General features: G+C 36.6%; 2 protein-coding genes across 3 annotated transcripts in view; one reads left to right on the top strand and one right to left on the bottom strand.

Moving 5' to 3' along the window:
* The window catches only part of Yme1l1 (YME1 like 1 ATPase), a 46,732-nt gene extending 37,574 nt beyond the window's left edge, over positions 1 to 9,158 (bottom strand). Inside the window, exons 1-2 of the mRNA XM_046442305.2 lie at positions 8,941 to 9,158; positions 3,424 to 3,555 (exon numbers count right to left, since the gene is read on the bottom strand). Coding sequence (XP_046298261.1) covers positions 3,424 to 3,555; positions 8,941 to 8,973 — 165 coding nt within the window. The 5' untranslated portion in view covers positions 8,974 to 9,158. The remainder of the gene's footprint in view (positions 1 to 3,423; positions 3,556 to 8,940) is intronic.
* A 48-nt stretch (positions 9,159 to 9,206) lies between these two features.
* Positions 9,207 to 18,984, top strand: part of Mastl (microtubule associated serine/threonine kinase like) — a 33,063-nt gene continuing 23,285 nt past the window's right edge. For both annotated transcript variants that reach the window (XM_046442303.1, XM_046442302.1), the window contains exons 1-4: positions 9,207 to 10,230; positions 12,678 to 12,815; positions 17,430 to 17,569; positions 18,343 to 18,431. In XM_046442303.1, the coding sequence (XP_046298259.1) occupies positions 10,048 to 10,230; positions 12,678 to 12,815; positions 17,430 to 17,569; positions 18,343 to 18,431 (550 nt within the window). In that variant the 5' untranslated portion in view covers positions 9,207 to 10,047. The remainder of the gene's footprint in view (positions 10,231 to 12,677; positions 12,816 to 17,429; positions 17,570 to 18,342; positions 18,432 to 18,984) is intronic.

Raw genomic sequence — 18,984 nt, 5'->3', positions numbered from 1 at the left:
TGTCAGTGTGGTCACCAGAGATAAACTGTAGGAGAGAAAGAGTTTGAGTTCCTGGTGTGTTTTCTCGGCAGACTCCAGTCTGCAACACTCACGGTTCCTATATAGTAGGTAGCTACTGGCTCCTGGAATGCACAGTGGCCAGCAACACTCAACATCTTTCCATGTTATTACTTTTCTATTTTTTCTTGCAAGACACATCTTCAGGAACAGCTTTCTCTAGTCTAGAGGACAGATTTCCAGCAAATTCAGCTGACATCATACCACATTGACATCTCTCCCATTCTGTGAGCCAAAGTCATGCTCTCTCCAACAAGGTCATTCATTCCTCAGCCTGGAAGTGGAGCTCTTTTCCAGGGATACTCTATCTCAGCCCTGGAAGTATTAGTTGTTTTAAGTCCACAAATTCTGTATTTTCTTTTAGGATGTTCATTACTTCTTACTAACCAATCCCTATCTACTCCAATTCCCAATAAAAGTAGGTGTTTGAAATATTAAATTAAATTGCATTAAATTCTATACTAAGCCTTTATTGTTTAAGTGACTGTGTAGTTTCTCTCTCCTGATTGGATCCAAACTGATAATAAAGAACTGAAACCACTGTAAGCCAAACATACTGGAATTTGGGGAAATAACTGTTTTGGGTATCTAAGGTCCCTGGATATTATCCAAAGGAATATATATGTCTATCTAATAAGCCACTAAATACTTGAAAACTTTCAAGAGAATTAAGGGTTGGAGACATACTTGAGAGATATCAGCATATAAATACAAATATTTAGATATAGATGTCAATGGAAGATATGAAAATGGATATCAAAACATCAGAGAAGAGGCTAGGTTTATAGCTCAGTTGTAGAGTGCCTGCTTTGCACGTATGAGGCACTAGGTTCAATCCTCAGCACCACATTAAAAAAATAAAATAATTTTTAAAAACCTGGGAGAATGTAAAGAATAAAAATTAAAATAAGGATAATAGGCATAATAAACTCATTTTCCCTTTTACATAAACCTAATATCTAAGAAGTTGGCAATTTTAAAATGCCAGCAAAATATAGATATAATCACAACAATAACATTCAATTAAAGGAATTATTTTGAAAGTAGTAGACACTTGGCCTGGTTAAATACAAATGATAAGTAGTACGATTCAGATTTTTTTTTTAAGACATGTATTTAGCACTAAGGAAATCACCAATGAGTTTAGCAAAAAATATCTATAAAATAGTAAAAGTAACATCTAAATTATAATGGGAGATGTTACAGTCAGATAGGAAGAGAGACTCAAAAAGTTTTTTAAGAATAGATACAAGCTCAAACTACTCATTTAAAGCAGAGGTTTGGAATATGGCTCCATGATAGAATACCTGTCTAGCATGAGACCCTGGGTTTGGCCCCCAGCATAGGGGGTAGATAGATAGATAAGAGAATAATAATAATAATGATGATGATGATGATGATGATGTAAAAAAAGCCAGTTGCTTGAGGAAAATTCAAAGGAAGGTTTTGTTTTGTTTTCCCCTTGTCTTTTGGAGCAGATGTTTGTTGAGCAAAGAAGTCATCACATTGCCAAGAAAGTTAAGAGGTAGGATACTCAAAAATATGAAAAAGTTCTGATACTGTAAAAGTACTTGCCAAAGACAAAGAGAAGGACTAAGGAGGGTATAACAGAGATTGAGAACACTAATTCTATATTTCACACCATTATTGTCTTAAAAAGAACACTGGCTTCTAGGGTTTAGTTACCTTGTAAGGCTCAAAAACGTCCTTTACCAGCAACTCAGCAATTTCACTTGACAAAATTATCAAAGATTTAACAACAAGCACAACAATAATAGCATTGTTTATGTCAACAAAAAAGAAACTGGAAACAATATCCAACACTGGACATCATACAAAGAACACTAAAAAGTCACTAAGAACAAATAAAATGAGCCAAGTACCATGGCACACATCTGTAATTCCATCTATTTGGGAGAGGGAGGTAGAGAATCACAAGTTTGAGAACAGTCTACTCAACAAAGCAAATTCACATCAAGGGAAAAAAAAAAACCCACAGTAGTAATAATAATAATAATAATAAAATAATTCAAATTGCATAAAAATAAAAAGTTCACTGAATGAAAAAAAAAGTCAGCACATGCAGTATAATGCAATTATTATGTAATATAAAAAGCCCAAAAGAAGGAGACATGAAATATTTTCCAGCTGGGCAAGGGAGTGCACATCTGTAATCCCAGAGACCCAGAGATCGGAAGGCTGAGGTAGGAACTTCACAAGTACAAATAAAGCCAACCCCAGCAACTTAGTAATATCCTGCCTCAAAAAAAGAAAAAAAAAAGGCTAGGGATGTAGCTCAGGGGTAAAGCACCTTTGATTCTATCCCTAGTACCACCAAACAACAACAAAAAAGAAATATAAATATAAAATATTAACAGCATTGTCTCTGGAAAACATGATCACAGATGAATTATAGCTCTTCCACCTATATTAATATTTTCCAAAGTTACTAAAATGAACATAATTTTGCTGCATGCAGAAATTTTTCAAGATACAGTAATCCCTCACCTGTGGTTTTGCTTTCTGCTGCTGTAGTTACCCATGGTCAACAAGAAGGAGTAGCACAATAGTTATTTTAAGAGAGACCACATTTATGTGATATAAATTTCACTACAGAATATGATTATAACTGCTCTATTTGATTATTACTTTTTGTTAATCTCTTATTGTTTATAATTTAGAGTCTTTTCAGTAGTAAAGTTCTCAAGAACTACAATTTGAGAGGGGGGTGTCAGGACAAAGGATAATGGATTACATATAGAAAGAAACAACAGGAACTGCGCAAACAGAATAAAAGGAAAACAAAGATGACAAACTTTTCACTAATTAAACTTTTATCATCTAGACTGACCCCTAATGCACTCCCCCACCCCCGTACTTACTTATATCCAAGGCACTGCTGGTTTTATAATTACATGAATACTAAAAATATGGGTTTCCTAGTTCATACATTTCACTTTCAAGTATCTATATTCTGTTTAATTACATTGAAGGTTTCTATAAGGCAATGAATGATAATGTCTCAGTATACTATCTTCCTTGAGACTTAATTATGGTCAGTTACCTGTGAGTTCACTGCCACTTGGAGAAACACAAAAGTATATCTTATTGATATCACACAAGCAGTAAGCCTGAAGGTGAATGCCAAATGCAATGCCATGTGAAAAAATTTCTAAATTATATGAATGAAGTAATTTTTCAATATGTACAATAAAATCCAGAATTAGTTATCTTTAATTACAAATTACACTGAACATAAAAGACACCACAATATAAATATCTAAATAAAGATATTTCATCAAACATGTTTATAATCCAGTATATAAAAAAATGTTTTCTTATACAACCAGGGTAAAAAAATATTACCTCATTGCTGAGAGCCTCATGCTCAGGAACTACATCTCTATGCTGGTTTTGAGAAACTGATGTACTGACAGAAACAGATATGGTTTTTGGTGAATGGAAGGCACTGATGAGATGACTGAGAGGAACTGTAACCTAGAAAAAGATAAAAGTTCACATTGAGTAATGTGTTTCTTTTTTAAAATAAAACCATCTCCTTTTCCTTGTCAGGACTTAGGCTATGCTAAAAGTTAAACATACAGTGCATAGCAAAACTATATTCTGAGTTGGGGGGTATACAGCTCAGTGTAAGAGCACTTGCCTAGCATGCGTGAGCCCCTGGGTTCCATCCCCAGCAACACACAAACACATGTGCCAGCAAACAAAAATATGTCAAAGACAGTATTATTCATTTACTGCTGGTGGGAAGATAATTGGATCTATTCATTCAGGATACTATTCTTGATATATGAATCAAAAGTGTTTTAAAAACATATATTTTTCTTATTCCAGCAATCTACCTTTTAGGAATTTATTCTAAGGAAAAAAATCCAACAAATGCTTGCACATGCAGAGATAAAAATTTTTATCAACACATTTAAAAACAGCGGCAAACTGGAAAAAAGGGAGTAGTAAAATAAATGACACTATACCACAAAATAAAATATTTTACTGACATTCCAACCCGGGCCTCACACATGCCAGGCAAGTGCTCTACCACTGAGCCAAAGCTCCAGCCCCTCCAATGGCTTCTTTTCCAACTTACAGAGTTAAAAATAAAAGCCAAAATCCTAACAATTATGACCTATAAAACCTTCCATGGTTTGGCACTTTATTTATTACCTCCTCCCCTGATGCTCCCTGCTTCATTCCTTCTGCTCCAGCTCCACTGGCCTCCTTGCTGTTCCTGGAAGACACCTAGCAGGATCTTATCTCAAGGCCTTTGCACTGTTTTTTATTCCCTCTTGTCCAGTTAGTAATATAGCTTGCTTTCACATTCCCTTCAATTCTTTATTCAAAAGTCATCTTTTCAGGAGTCCTTTCTCTAGTCACCCTAATATTTCAATGACCTTTCCTCAAAAATATGTCTTACACCCATGTTCTCTATTCTATTTTTTCTTCCTGGTACTTTTCACTAACACTTTAAATAGTTACTTAATTATCTGTATAAAAATCTGTCTCTTCTTAGAGAATTCACCACACAATTTCCAACACCAGTTTGCTGCCCAACAATTCAACTTTGACACTATCTACCAGGAGAAGTTAAAGAGACGCCACAAGATAAGGACCAGTCCCATGACACTGCCTCCAATTCAGATGCCAGTCACAGGGCGTGATCATTTGCTAGAAAGGCTAACAGAACTCGGAAAAAAAAATTACTTTATGTTTACCAGTCTCTAAAATAAATGAATAGCCAGATGAGGTACACACAGCAAGGTCTAAAAGGGTCCCTACTATACGGACTCCTGTCCCCAGTCAGGTGAGACACCCCTCTACATGGATTGTATGCACACATTCACCAACCCAAAATAGGGTGACTTTCCTGGTTCAAGAGTTGCTAATGGAGCTCAGTTTCCAGCCTCACCCTTCTTCTCCAGAGATGAGGAAATTCAAGTATACTCTCAAACCACTTGTCCTTTCCATGACTAGTCCCATCCTCAGGCTATTTACAGATTAAAGTCATTTTATTAGCAAAAACGCAGATGTGATAACCAAGTTTCCCTGAATTTTAATAACTCATAAAATCCCAACAATTTTAGAAGTTATGTATCAGGAAGACGACAAAAACTACAAAAGTATTTTTCATTATACCATATTCTATAACCAAAGTAAATTTCACATGGCAAGATTCTTTTCCCTATTCCATTTTTCTATTTTATTCAATACTGTATACCTATGTAACATCAATGCACACAGCGTTAAATAAATGTTTGTTGGGTAAATGAATAAACAAAATGGGTTCTTAGTATATACCAGGTCTTCTAGTTATCTAGTTTAATCCTCCTAAGAGTCATAAAACTTCTTGTTAAGGTTTGAATATTTGTCCCCTCTAAAATTCACACTGAATTCACATTGTCATTTTAACTAGTAAGAGGTGGAATCTTCAAAAGGTGTTAGGTTTTCATAGTAGTGGGTTATCTCCTCTTTCTCTCTTTTACATGATGCCTTTCATCGTGTGGTATCTTCTACCATGTTGCCAGATTCTGGCACCTTGAAAATGGATGTCCCAGTCCCTAGAACTATGAACCAATAAATTTCTATTCTTTATATAAATTACCTAGTTCAAGTTATTCAGTTTTAGCAACAGATTAAGATACCTCCTATTTAATAGATGAAGACAACAAGGATTTAGATAGATCAGTGTCATATCCAAGGTCAAACAATTAGTATAAGAGTCTACCAAAGTATCTGATTCAAAATTCCAGTTAAAAGGCTTCTTATTTCAGAGCTATTGATACAGAAATAAATTTATGTTATGATACTGCATGAATAAAACAAACTGTAAAGCAATATTTCTGAAGTATGCATTCCCTTATTAACAAAGAGGGGGGGGGGAGAAGGGGTGGAATTTATTCTAAAATGTGTATCTTGAAATTATGGATAATCTTTATTTTCTTTCAGCATTTTTGGAAGAATATTATTTTTTGAAGTCAGAAACAGTAAGTTTCTTTTTAACTATAGGAATCAAATACAAAAACATATATTATCTGCTTATTTCTTTGAAAAGGCTTACTTTAGGGATACAGTGTAGACCAGTGATAGAGCACTTGCCTAGCATGTGGGAGCCTTGGGTTCAATCCTCAGCATGGAAAAAAAACGAAAGATTGAGCTCAGCTATATCTTCCCTATTTCTAACATTTAAATTCAAGTGTATTCAACCAACTAAGCAACTAGGAATTCCAAATATGTTTATAATCCTACATAGCATAAATACTTCAGGGTCCTATATTTGAGCCCAGTTAAGCCAACACCATACAAAATCCTTTCATCAGCTCTACCTACTTCACATAGCACCGATTCTCCATCCAGCCAATCATAAATTCCCTCAAAACCAGGAGTTCTTGATGTGAACTAAGAGTTTAGTTTCAAAAAGTTTAGCATTGTAGGCCTCGTCTGACCTGTTTTAAAAACAATTGTTAGGACTCCTCCCTAAATTATCATCTTGGCAAATAGGACCTTCCTGTATTCAGTTGATCAAACCAGAAACATCTCTCTCCACCACCTCTCATGAAATTCTACTCTTTGTTCAACATAAATTCATTCTCTACTTTTACAACCATTGCCACAACTTTAGTGGAGCAACACCCCTATCCCAAAGTGGTGCAATATAATTCCACTCCTGCCACTTCATATTCTCCATAAGCAAGACAGCAAAGTGATACATTAAAAAATGAAAATCTAGGCCAGGCACCATGATGCACACCTGTAATCCCAGCAGCTCAGAGGCTAAGACAGGAGGTTGGCAAGTTCAAATCTAGCCTCAGCAACTCAGGCCCTAAGCAACTCAGTGAGACCCTGTGTCTAAATAAAATAACAAAACAGGGCTGGGGATGTGGCTTAGAGGTTGAGTGCCCCAGAGTTCAATTCCCGGTACCAAAAAAAAAAAAAAGTGTGTATACACACACACACACATATATATATACATATGTGTGTGTGTGTATGATTGTTTTAAAACCTTCAATTGTTCCCTTCAACTGTTTTCCCTTAAAATGAAATCCAAACTCCCTAAACTGCCTTAAGGCTTCTCTCCAATCTCATCTCTGGCAATCCTTCCCTTAATCTTTAATGCTCTAGCCACCTAGTCTTATTTTTGTTCCTTCAATCTCGAAATATCTTGTCCACTATTCACCTGGCTAACCCCCTAATCATCTTTACTTCATATCACTAGTAAGATAAAATTCCACATTTGCTTTGTTCTTTTGCTGCCCAATAACTAACCAACCACTTCATTTTCTATTATTCAGCCAGTACTGTACTCACACAAAAAAGGGGGGAAGGAGTTAAACAAAGGAACACAACCATATACTTGAAACAAGAAAGTAAGGGTACCAAAAAAATTTAAATCTGAATGTTCTCAAAAAAAATATTTGTCTGCAAAGCTCTGAGCACTCTCAAAAATGAAAAAAAAAGAAAAAGAAAAAGAAAAGGAAAAAATAAATCTATCAAAATGTGGGGCTGAGGCTGTAGTTCAGTGGCAGAGCACTTGCCTAGCATCTGTGAGGCACTGGGTTTGATTCTCAGCACCACATAAAAATAAACAAAGGCATTCTGTCCATCTATAACTACAAATAAATAAACAAATAAAAGAAATCTATCAAAATATTACCATTAATGAAGTGTACTGAGAGTACAATTTTATTTAATGATTGCATACAATGGAAAAACTGTTGGTGCTATTATTGGTCTTTTTATATAACTCAAAACATACTACTATCCTTGGTCTTTTTATATAAACATACACATCTTTAAACGTAATTTGAATTTTTGACAACTTTGGAAAAAGTATCCCAGTTCACCTGTTGAATTGGCATTGTTCAGAAATTAACAGTCATGTTGGTCTAGAAATGTTAAGCTTATTTCTTTTCTCTGTAAAGGGATAAGACACTGTTATTAAATGTATGGTCTCAACTAAGCGAGTGTGATTACAGAAACTAATAAAGTATTCTTTAATGAGAAAAAGTTGCCATCAAAAGAAAAAAAAATTTTTTTGAAGTGAATAAAGGGCAAACATTGTCACAACTGATTATCTTTCAAAGAGGATCAAAACACTTTAGAATTTTTCTCCCCCCTCTGGCTTAACTTTTGTTTCACAAAAATATGAGGATGAGGCTGAAATCAAAACTTTAACGGCAAATTAACTACACCAAAATACATAAACTGGACATGATGAATCACCTCTGTAATCCCGGCAACTCGGGAGGGTGAAGCAGAGGAGGAACCAAATTCAAGGCCAGCCTCAACAAATTCGCGAAACCCTGAATCAAATAAAAAAGGCTTGGGAAGTAGATCTTTGGTCAAATGCCTCTGAGTTCAAGCCCAGTACTCAAAGAAAAGAAAGAATACTTATTAGTTCTTTCTGACTAAATAGAAAAAAAAATGATAGTTATTAAAATTGTTATAGAATGTTTGGGTTAAATTCACTTGCAAGTAGAAAAAAAGAGCTCGGAAAGGATGGAAAGAACATTACTTTTACATCCAGGAGGAGACATTTCCCCAGGCCCCAGCCCAGAATGTCCGGCCCTGAACAATGCCTGACGGGTTCTCTACCAGAAAATTCCACGCAATCAATCCGATAAGCCCCGATCTCCATCACGCTTATACCGCGCCTCTCCCCACGAAACCCAAATGCTTCGCTGTCAGCCCTTCAAGTCTCCGGTCCTACTCTCTTCGTTATCCCCTGATCCACTTTCAACCTCGGGACTCTGCGTGGGCTAATCGTTTTCCTCCCTTGGTTCGCTTCCCAGAAACCGATTCCACGAAGGCAACTGGAAAACATCCGCGGGCAGGGCCGCAGAAAAACACGCTGAAAGTAGGGCTCACCTGGGGCTGCACCGTGCTCGTCAGGGAAAACATCTCCGGGCCCTCAGCGACCTCCCCCGCCTGCCGAAACTGTCCTCCGTTCTTGGCCCGGCAGGGAGGCGCTGAGCCCCCCTTTTTTCCCCCTCTGTCTCTCCCTTCCTTTGCTCCTTACGCTTCTCAGAAACGGAAAATGGCCTCCCCTTCCTACAGCTGCTACAACAGCAATCTGCCCCGGAAGGCAAGGCGTTAACGCAACAGTACTTCCGGGGCAAATCGGTGCCCCGCCTTTTCAGAGACTTGAGGTGCTACCACGTCCGCGGGCACTGAGCTGCTGGATGTTGGCAAGGAACGGAATCCCTTAAGCTGTTTGTAGCGTGGGTTCACCCCACTTTATAAGGGGGAACAGCATGCACCCTGTTGAACCTTTCTCAGGCTTCCTGTAGCTTCCTTATCCAACGTATTGTTCTGAAGGTTGCTAAGAAGGTTTGCGAGGTTTTTTGGCTGCAATAAATCTAAACTTCTTCCTGTTGGTCTTAGCCTCTTTCCGTAAGGAAGATTACATTTTGTTAATAAGTCAGGTAACAGTGTCAGCTACCCGCTTCCTGCACATCCGGTTTCACACGTTCGGTGGCTTCCCTGGCTTCCAAACGTCATCTCGGGCCACTGCTTTCTTAAACAGACCAAACAGGTCGGGAAGGGAGGAGTAAATTGCAGGTCTGGACTAGACCTGGGCAGGTTCGTAGCAGACTCGTTGGGAGGCGGGGAGACATCTTTTCAAATCCCGCGATTCAGATTCAAGTCCCAGTTGTCCCTCTTCCTGTTGGCCAGAACTATTTGAACCTCCTCCCTCCTAACAAGATGTGTCAGCGGGCCGTGAGTCACCGCCTTCGAAATTTCTGTGCGGAACTCAAGTGTTCCCAGTGCCCAGACCTCACGCCTATTGGGAAACTGTACTTAGTTAAGGGAGGTGACAGAGCGGGGCTGCTTTGGACTCGGCTCGGTGGCGCGGTGACGTCACGGCCAGCGTGCGGTGTGGGCGGAGCCTCACTTTGAACCCAGTTGGCGGGAGTTGCGGCTGGGAAAGGCCGTGGCGCCTGGCCGGCTGTTCTCTATTTGAGCTGTCCAGAGATGGAGTCCACTGCCCGGAGCGAAGAGAACGAAGGAGGCGCGGTGGCAGGAGAATGCGTGAATAAGATCCCGGTGCCAAGACCGCCCTCCATTGAGGATTTCACCATAGTGAAGCCCATTAGCCGCGGCGCCTTCGGGAAAGTGTACCTGGGACAGAGAGACGGCAAGTTGTATGCAGTGAAGGTAAGGAAGTCGAGGAGTAAAGAAAGGGAAGGCGTGCAGCCGAGCGGCCCTCTTTTCTGCCTTCTGACTTGGGCAGGCTCCGGGGCTGCTGCAGTAATTAGTCTGGACCGGCTTGCTGAAGCCTGCAGAACCTTGCGAACTGACTTCTGTTTGGATCTGGTCAGGCGGGTGGCCTTTGCCCTACCTTCCCCGCCCTTGTCTCCACATCTTAGTAGACATTGCCCAGTGCAAAACTTGACTCCCTTTGCCCTAGACAGTGTCAACAAATAAGAACACTGAGGCCAGAGGAAAAGGGACTTGATTGAGGTGGTCAGTGGACCTTTAGTACAAGACGGACTTAAAGCTACAGCCATGATTCATGCCTAATCCGAATTTGACTCATGTTTCTAAATCCAAAAAGTTTTAAGTAGCTGCTGATGTTTGCTTTGACATACAGAAACGCTGAAATTTTTCTGTCCCAGTTTAATTAAATTGTAGCCACTGATTTAGAATTTGATCCTAACCAGAAAGAAGCTGCATTGTTTTCAAATCTGTTACGAAATTGTTAAAATTAGTATTACCTATTCATTTTATGTATCTTCTGGATCCTTTTTACTAATGTGGCCTTTACCAGGATGAAGGTTGGAATTTTTATTGTTTGTAATAGTTGCTTTCATTTTATATTTTTTGATATAGATTTTTGACCCGTTTATACAACCAAAAGGTCTCATTAAACAAATCTTATTTTTTTTTTGTTCATACTTTCCATTGTGATGTCTAGGATATATTTCCATCTAAAGAGCAAGCTGAAACGTGTGCTAAGTCGATTCTTTTATTCTTAAAACAGTATATATCATTCTTAAAACCCTCAACATGTATTTGAAGTTATTCTGTCCACTCTTGGTTCTCATCCACTCCCAAGGATTCAGTTTATTCACATTTCAGCACTGAGTGAAGGAGGTAAAGGAACGGAAAATCCAACAGACTGGATGAAATTTGAATTACCTGTTAGACAATGCCAAGTGAATATCTATCACTCATCTACAAATTATACTTGCCAAATCTTAAACAATCCCCTCCACCTACTGTCTAAACTCTGAACTTCCTGTATTCCCTTCTTCATTTAATAACACTTCCATTTCCCCTTTCCTTTGGACTAGAAACCTGAGTCAGTTTAACTTTCTTCCACTTCATTTGGGTATCATAACTCCTAATTAGTACTCACAATTCTGCCTTTCATTCTTTTTACTAACCCCTCCTTCCATTCCCAAGTTCTAGCAACACCAATTGGACTATCCCCCCTAACCTGTGTATTTTCTTGCCTTGGAGCTTATGTTTATGTTTGTTCCTCTTTAAGTGCTTTTCTTCCACCCTTCTGACTCTTCACCTATCTTATTCTTGTGTTAAGGTTCATTTTTGCTCTCCTTCAAATCTTTGATCTTTCAGACTCATCATGTTGAAATTTATTGTTACTTGCTTTATATGTTCCCAAGATTTTTGCTTTTCCTTCTACAGTACATAGTAATCAATCATTATCAATTGTTCAAATGGAAGCAGCAATTAATTTGTTAAATAAATATTTGGGGATATGGGATACAGTAATGAACAAAGCAAACATGTCCTCACAGAGTTCCCAACCCAGTAGAATGATAGGTGAAATCATGTTATAAACTTCCTTTATCAATTTCCTTTAGTTTTCTTAAGGAAAGGCAGTAAGGCTAGAATTTATCATGTATTAATGGATGTATTAAATACGAGGTAAATGCATTTTTCCTGGTAATAGTATTGAGAATTGATCCCAGTGTGTCTTACTGTTCAGTTTAGAGCTCCAACTTTAATGTAGATCACACTTTTGTTTCTGTGACAATTACCCTGAAACTCAAAAATATAATTAGTTGTTTTCTGTAAGACGGCATTTGGTACTTTAAGTCTCAAATTGCTCAAGTTTGCTCAAGTGAAGCAAACAAACAAACTTCCAACATTTTGATTCAGTTCCTATCTGCCAGAGAATCAGAAGTTTAAAATAAATAAACAAATAAAGACACACACACACACACACAGGGATGTGTATATATGTATAGTGCTATTATACTGTATCCAAGTTCCTGGTTATCTGGGGAATAATTAGGAACATTACTATCTTTTGACTTTTTTATAATAACAGAACAGAATCTTTTCTGTAAACATGCAGATCAGTCAGGGAACATTTATTTAATTCTTTTTCCTTCTCAAAATGGATGTGATAATTTTGCCATTTAATACCAAGATGAGCAGTTCTATGTTGAAGATAATGGTTTGATGCTGTTTGTTTGACCATCTTACTACTTTTCTGGCACCAATTCCTGGTGGCAGTGTGAGGTCTGAATGATATCTGTTTTTTGTCTCATTTTTATGATGGCAATGTTGGAACTTGAGGACACTTTGTAATAAAAAATAAAATGTTTTTATTGTCATGTGGTCTATTATAGGTTGTCAAAAAAGCAGATATGATCAATAAAAATATGACTCATCAGGTACAAGCTGAGAGAGATGCACTGGCACTAAGCAAAAGTCCTTTCATTGTCCACTTGTATTATTCACTGCAGTCAGCAAGCAATGTCTATTTGGTGAGTAAATAGCTTTACATTTTTTCTTCATGGACTCAGCCATCCATATATGAATTCTGGCACTCAAGAGCTTTATGATTTTGGCCAGGTTACCAGTTGTATTAGAGTTCTCCAGAGAAAAACACCTAATAGGGTGTGTGTGTGTGTGTGCGTGCACGCACGTGTTTGTGTGTACATACATAACAGACACAAAGATTTATTTTAAGCAGTTGGCTCAGAAGACTATGGAGACTTACGAATCCAAAATCTGCAAGGTAGGTTGTTAACCTAAAGACCCAAGGAAGGTTAGAAGTTGTAGCTCTGAAGGCAGAATTCCCTTTCCTCTGGAGATATCAATTTTTTTTTTCTCTTAAAGGCCTTCAGCTAATAGAGAGCTACTCACATCATGGAGGTAATCTCCTTTATCAGAGTCTACTGATTTAGATGTTAATCCTATCCAAAGAATACTTTAGGTGGGTTTTCAAAATGATGTCTAATTTCAGAACTCTTTTGGTACCTGAGAATTTAATCCATCTCTAATCTTTTAGCAAATCTTCAAGTATATTTAGACTGCTGTCAAATGTGGTATAAAGATTTACTAGGATGGGCAGAAAGTTTGGAAAGTTTTTTTAAAGCTCTTCTGGAGCTGTGGGGAGATCTTTTTTTTTTTTTTGCATAAGGACTAATTCAGGAAAAATAACATTTTTTGACAAACCACAACTTTACTGAATGGTAAAATGTGATCATAGTGTAAATACTATAATTACGCTTTTTCTACTTAATGGTAACCTCATCATTTTCAATGATAACATAGAATTCCATTGATAAAATTATAAATTTCATAATTCCTTTAATAAATATACTATTGATGAATTTGTTTTAGTATTTTCCAACTATTTTATTATTCAAAACTGGAATGAATTGTAAATTACAGTACTTGGTTATAAAGAACTCCTTTGTGTGGGAGATGAGGCCTGGTGATTCAAAGGGAAAGGAGTTTGAGTGAGGACACAAATTTGTGTTGGAATTCACCTTCAAAGCCAGGTTAAAGAGAGACCCTTCAGGAAATAAGATTCAAAGAGATCTTTTTAGAGTGGAGATGGAGATCTTTTTAGAATGATTGATTCATTGTCAAGAGTCAAAAAGAAAAAATATATACTATGTGTACTAAGAATAATTTTTGTATTTTTAAAAGGTTGGAAAGAAAATAGCATTTTGCAATATATAAAAATTATATGAAGGGCTGGGGCTGTAGCTCAGTGGTAAAGCACTTGAAGCACACATGAGGCACTGGGTTCGATCCTCAGTAACACATAAAAATAAATAAATAAAATAAAGGTATTGTGTCCATCTTAAAAAAAATTATATGAACTTTCCAGGCACAATGACACACGCTTATAATCCCAGGTGGATCTCGAGTTGAAAACAAGCCTCAGCAAAAGCCAAGCACTGAACAACTCAGTGAGACCCTGTCTCTAAATAAAATACAAAATATGGCTGGGATGTGGCTCAGTGGTCGAGTGCCCCTGAGTTCAATCCCTGCTACCCCCCAAAAAATTATATGAAATTTGAAATTCAGAGAGTAAATAAAGTTTTATTAAAACCTAGCCACATTCTTTTGTTTACATGACATCTATGCCTTCTCTTGCACTACAACAGCAGACTGAAATAGTTGCAATAAAGTCCTGTAAAATCTAAAATATTTACTATTTGGAACTTTACAGACTATAAAGGGAACATTCATTTATGCCGTATCCAAAGAAGGTAAGGGGTTATTTAATCCTTCAATTCTTCCTGAGACCCTCTAATACCTTTACAAATACTGTTTCATATGCAGTATGTATGACCCCCTTCCCCAAAGCCATGACTACGGCTATAACATCAATTCTAATTTATCTCTACGTGAAACCAGGAGTTTCCTGAAACCAAGTCCAACAGTGAGTGAAAGAGCAGGTCCAAGAATTGCTCAACTTGGTAGATTTTTTCCAAAGGTTATGTCCTAGAAATAGTAGAAGTAAACGACTATAATATTTTTCTTTCCTTTTTTGAAGGGAGGGGTGGGTGGGGAGTGATTGCTAAAGATGGAACCCAGGGCTTGTACATTCTAGATAATACTCTACCACTAGCTACATCCCCACCACTATTTTTATTTATATTTGAAATTTAATCCTATTTATCTGTAAACCCAATCTTGTCTACCTAATTTCACCATGGGTTTAGATCCTTGATACTCCAAATATAGTCCACAGACAAGCAGCATCAGCATCATCTGGAATCTTATTAGAAATGCAGAGGGCTGGGAATGTAGCTTAGTGGTAAAACACTTGCCTATAGCATGCATTTTTGAGACCCTGCATTCCATCCCAAGTACTACAAAAAAAAAAAAACAGGAAGAGAATACAAACCTCTCAAATTTGCATTATATGTCTCATCTGGTGGAAATAACTGAGAAAGATTCAGCATACTTTGTAATATTTTTGTCAAAAATACATAACCTGGCTGGGCATGGTGGTATATGCCTGTAATCCCAGTGGCTACAGAGGCTGAGGTAGTTGAATCTTAAGTTCAAAGCCATCCTCAGCAACTTAGTGAGGACCTAAGCAACTTAGCAAGACCCTGCTGAAAAGAATAAAAAGAGCTGGGAATGTGTCTAATTGGTAATGCATCTTTGGGTAAAATTCCTGGTACCAAAAAAAAAAAAAAATGTATAACCTGAATCAAATCATGAAGAAATAATCAGATAACCCCAAATTCAAGGAGATCTGTATTCTTTAAAAAAAAATGTATCATACCAATATTCTTTAAAAATGTTTTTATCCAACAAAATGAAGGCTGAAAAACTGCCAGATTGAATATAAAAACTAAAGCCCTGCATGGTCCTGGCTTGAGAATGGAAGTGAGGAAAGATGCTAATAAAAGACAATATTATAATGGTCAGAGAAATTTCAGTGTGGATTATATGTTAGATAATAGGATTATATTGGTATGAAATTCATTGAATGTATTATACTGTAAACTGGGCATGGTGGCACATGCCTGTAATCCCAGTGGCTCAGGAGGCTGAGATAGGAGGACCATGAGTTCAAAGCCAGCCTCAGCAAAAAGCAAGGCGCTAAGCAGCTCAGTGAGACCCTATCTCTAAATAAAATACAAAAAAGGGCTGGGCATGTGGCTCAGTGGTTGAGTGCCCCTGAGTTCAATCCCCAGTACCAAAAAAAAAAAAAAAAAGTATTGTACTCTAGTTACATCATGGTATCTTACTTGGAGATACATGATAAGAAATTTAATGGTAACAGGTCATGAGCTTTTCAACTTTATTCTTGAATTTTTCAGGAAAAAATTTTAAATTACACATTGGCTGGATGTAGTAGTACATGTGTTTAGTTCCAGCTACTTGGCAGTTTGAGGCAAAAAGATCTCTCTCTTTTTGGTGCTGGGGATTGAACCCAGGGGCACTGAGCTGCATATTCTGTTCTTTTTTATAGATTTTATTTTGATACATAGCCTTGCTAAGTTGCTTAAGGCCTCACTAAATTGATGAGGCTGGCCTCAAACTTGTGATCTTCCTGCCTCAGCTTCCTGAGTTGTTAGATTACAGGCATGTGCCACCACACCCACCTCAGAAGGATCTCTTGAACCTGGAGTTGGAAGACAAACCTGGACAACATAGCAGGATCCTGTCATTAAAAAAAAATATATATATATATATATATATATATACATATATATATATATATATATATATATAGGCTGGGGTTGTGGCTCAGCGGTAGAGCACTAGCCTAGCAAGTGTGAGGCCCTAGGTTTGATCTTCAGCACCACATAAAAATAAACAAGTGAGATGGAGATATTGTGTCCAACTATAACTAAAAAAAAAAAATGAATAAATATTTTTTAAAAATATATATATATAATACATATTTGGTAATGTTGTCATTGATTTTTTTTTAATTAAATGGTTTAGTCTAAACATTTACATGCATGTATAAAAACGCTTATGTTGATTATATTAACTGTTTTTAGTCTATAAAATATTAATATATAATATACTGAAATTTTATTTTATATACATTATGAAGAATATTAGAATATTTTCCATATAAAACTAGATAAATAATATATGAAAATATTCTAATAGTCTTTGAATTTTTCTGTAAGTCTGGATTTTGTTCAAATTAACCAGTTAAAAATTATATAGTGGGCTGGGGATGTGGCTCAAGTGGTAGCACGCTCACCTAGCATGCGTGCGGCCCCGGTTCAATCCTCAGCACCACATACAAACAAAGATGTTGTGTCCGCCGAAAACAAACTAAAAAATAAATATTAAAAAGTTCTCTCTCTCTCTTTAAAAAAAAATTATATAGTAACATGTGCAAGCCTGGTGTTAATATATAATGAGTCATAATAGGAAAATGTGTTTTAAGGGCTGGTGTTGTAGCTTAATAGTAGAGCATTTGCCTTTTTGTAGAATGCCCTGACTTCAATCCCCAGCACTGCAAAAAATTTAAAAGGAAAACAAAAAAAGAAAATGTTTTATTAATAGAATCATGCTTAAAATATATGACTGTAATGCCCAAATACTTTATTTTTAAATTATATTATTTTTATTCCACAACATTAAATTCCTTTTGATAGGTAATGGAGTATCTTATTGGTGGAGATGTAAAGTCTCTCCTACATATATATGGTTATTTTGATGAAGAGATGGCTGTGAAATATATTTCTGAAGTAGCATTGGCACTAGACTACCTTCATAGACATGGAATCATCCACAGGTAAAGATCACCTTTTCTCTAAACTATTATTAAAAATACAGGTAATCAAATTATGTACCAGAGGTTACAATCTCGAGACTGAGGCAGAAGATTACAAGTTTGAGGCTTGCCTGGGCAACATAATGAAATCTATATTTCAAAAGAAAAAAAAAAAGTTTGACTCTCAAATATTTGTAGTAACCACCTGCCCATATTTCCAGGTTATATAAAGTTTAGTAGCAACTCATACGAGTTTACAAATTCCATTAACTCTTGTTTTACCTTCCTATGTTTTTATAGTTTTCAACATGAACATAGATAGCATTTTAATATGAGGAATATTGAATCCTTTTCTGTTCCTACCATAACATGCTATATTGATCCTTGCTGTTTTACACTGTTTTCCTCTGTACAAAGAATGATTATGTGACTCTGCTCTGTTAAAGCATAATTTTACCTCATTTAAAGAGAGAGATGTACTTTGAATGACTTGAGGTTGATTTTATTTAATGAGATTATTTGTATTAATGGATAATGACAAAGATAATCTAGTTACAATCACTTAACATTTTTTGTAGATTCAAATATACAAAAAAGGTGTTTTTGCTTTTCAGAGTTGTTTTCTGTACTTTTCAAAACTACCAATGAGTGCCTTTATTGTAAAGGAAATAAATAACACTTGCCTCTTCTTAACAAACACTCTCTTTTTCTCTCTCTCTCTCTTTTTACCCTGGACATTCTAACATCAAAACTCTTTCTTTTAAAGTTATCCACTGTGCCTTTTGTATGTGCAGGGATTTGAAACCAGATAATATGCTTATTTCTAATGAGGGTCATATTAAACTGACAGATTTTGGCCTCTCCAAAGTGACTCTGAATAGAGGTAAGAAAAATAACAGGTAAATGTGTCTTTTTAAAAGTCCAATAAAATTTAGAGACATTAACTTACACTGTTTTCTTTGTTCATTTACATCAAATAAAATTGATGGTTATTTTTTCTAAAATAGGCTAGAAAAATGTAATAGTGTTTTTTTTTTTTTCCCATAGCAAATGAAAACCTTGGTGGGCAGCTCAGTGGTAGAGTACATGCTAACATGTGTGAAACCCTGGATTCAATTCCAAACACCAAAGAAAAAAAAAAAAGATGAAAAATGGGCATGATTCTTCTTCTTCTTTTTTTTTCTTTTAGTTATAGATGGACACAATACCTTTAGTTTATTTTTTTATTTTTATGTGGTGTTGAGGGTCAAAGCCAGGGTCTCACACATCCTAGGCAAGTGCTCTACCACTGAACTACAACCCCAGCCCATGTGATTATTAGGTCCTTGAAAAGCCTTTGATGTTCAAAAGGAACTCAGAATTTCTGGTCTTCTGAATTTTCTCCCTGCTGAAACTGGTCCTTACACTTAAGCATCAATAAAATGACTAAACTATTA

The sequence above is a fragment of the Marmota monax genome, unplaced genomic scaffold (genome assembly GCF_021218885.2).
Source record: "Marmota monax isolate L192 unplaced genomic scaffold, Marmota_monax_Labrador192_F-V1.1 WCK01_AAM20220418_F8-fsc00072, whole genome shotgun sequence".
In the NCBI taxonomy this organism is placed as follows: Eukaryota; Metazoa; Chordata; class Mammalia; order Rodentia; family Sciuridae; genus Marmota; species Marmota monax.
This window is presented reverse-complemented; position numbering and strand designations above follow the sequence as displayed.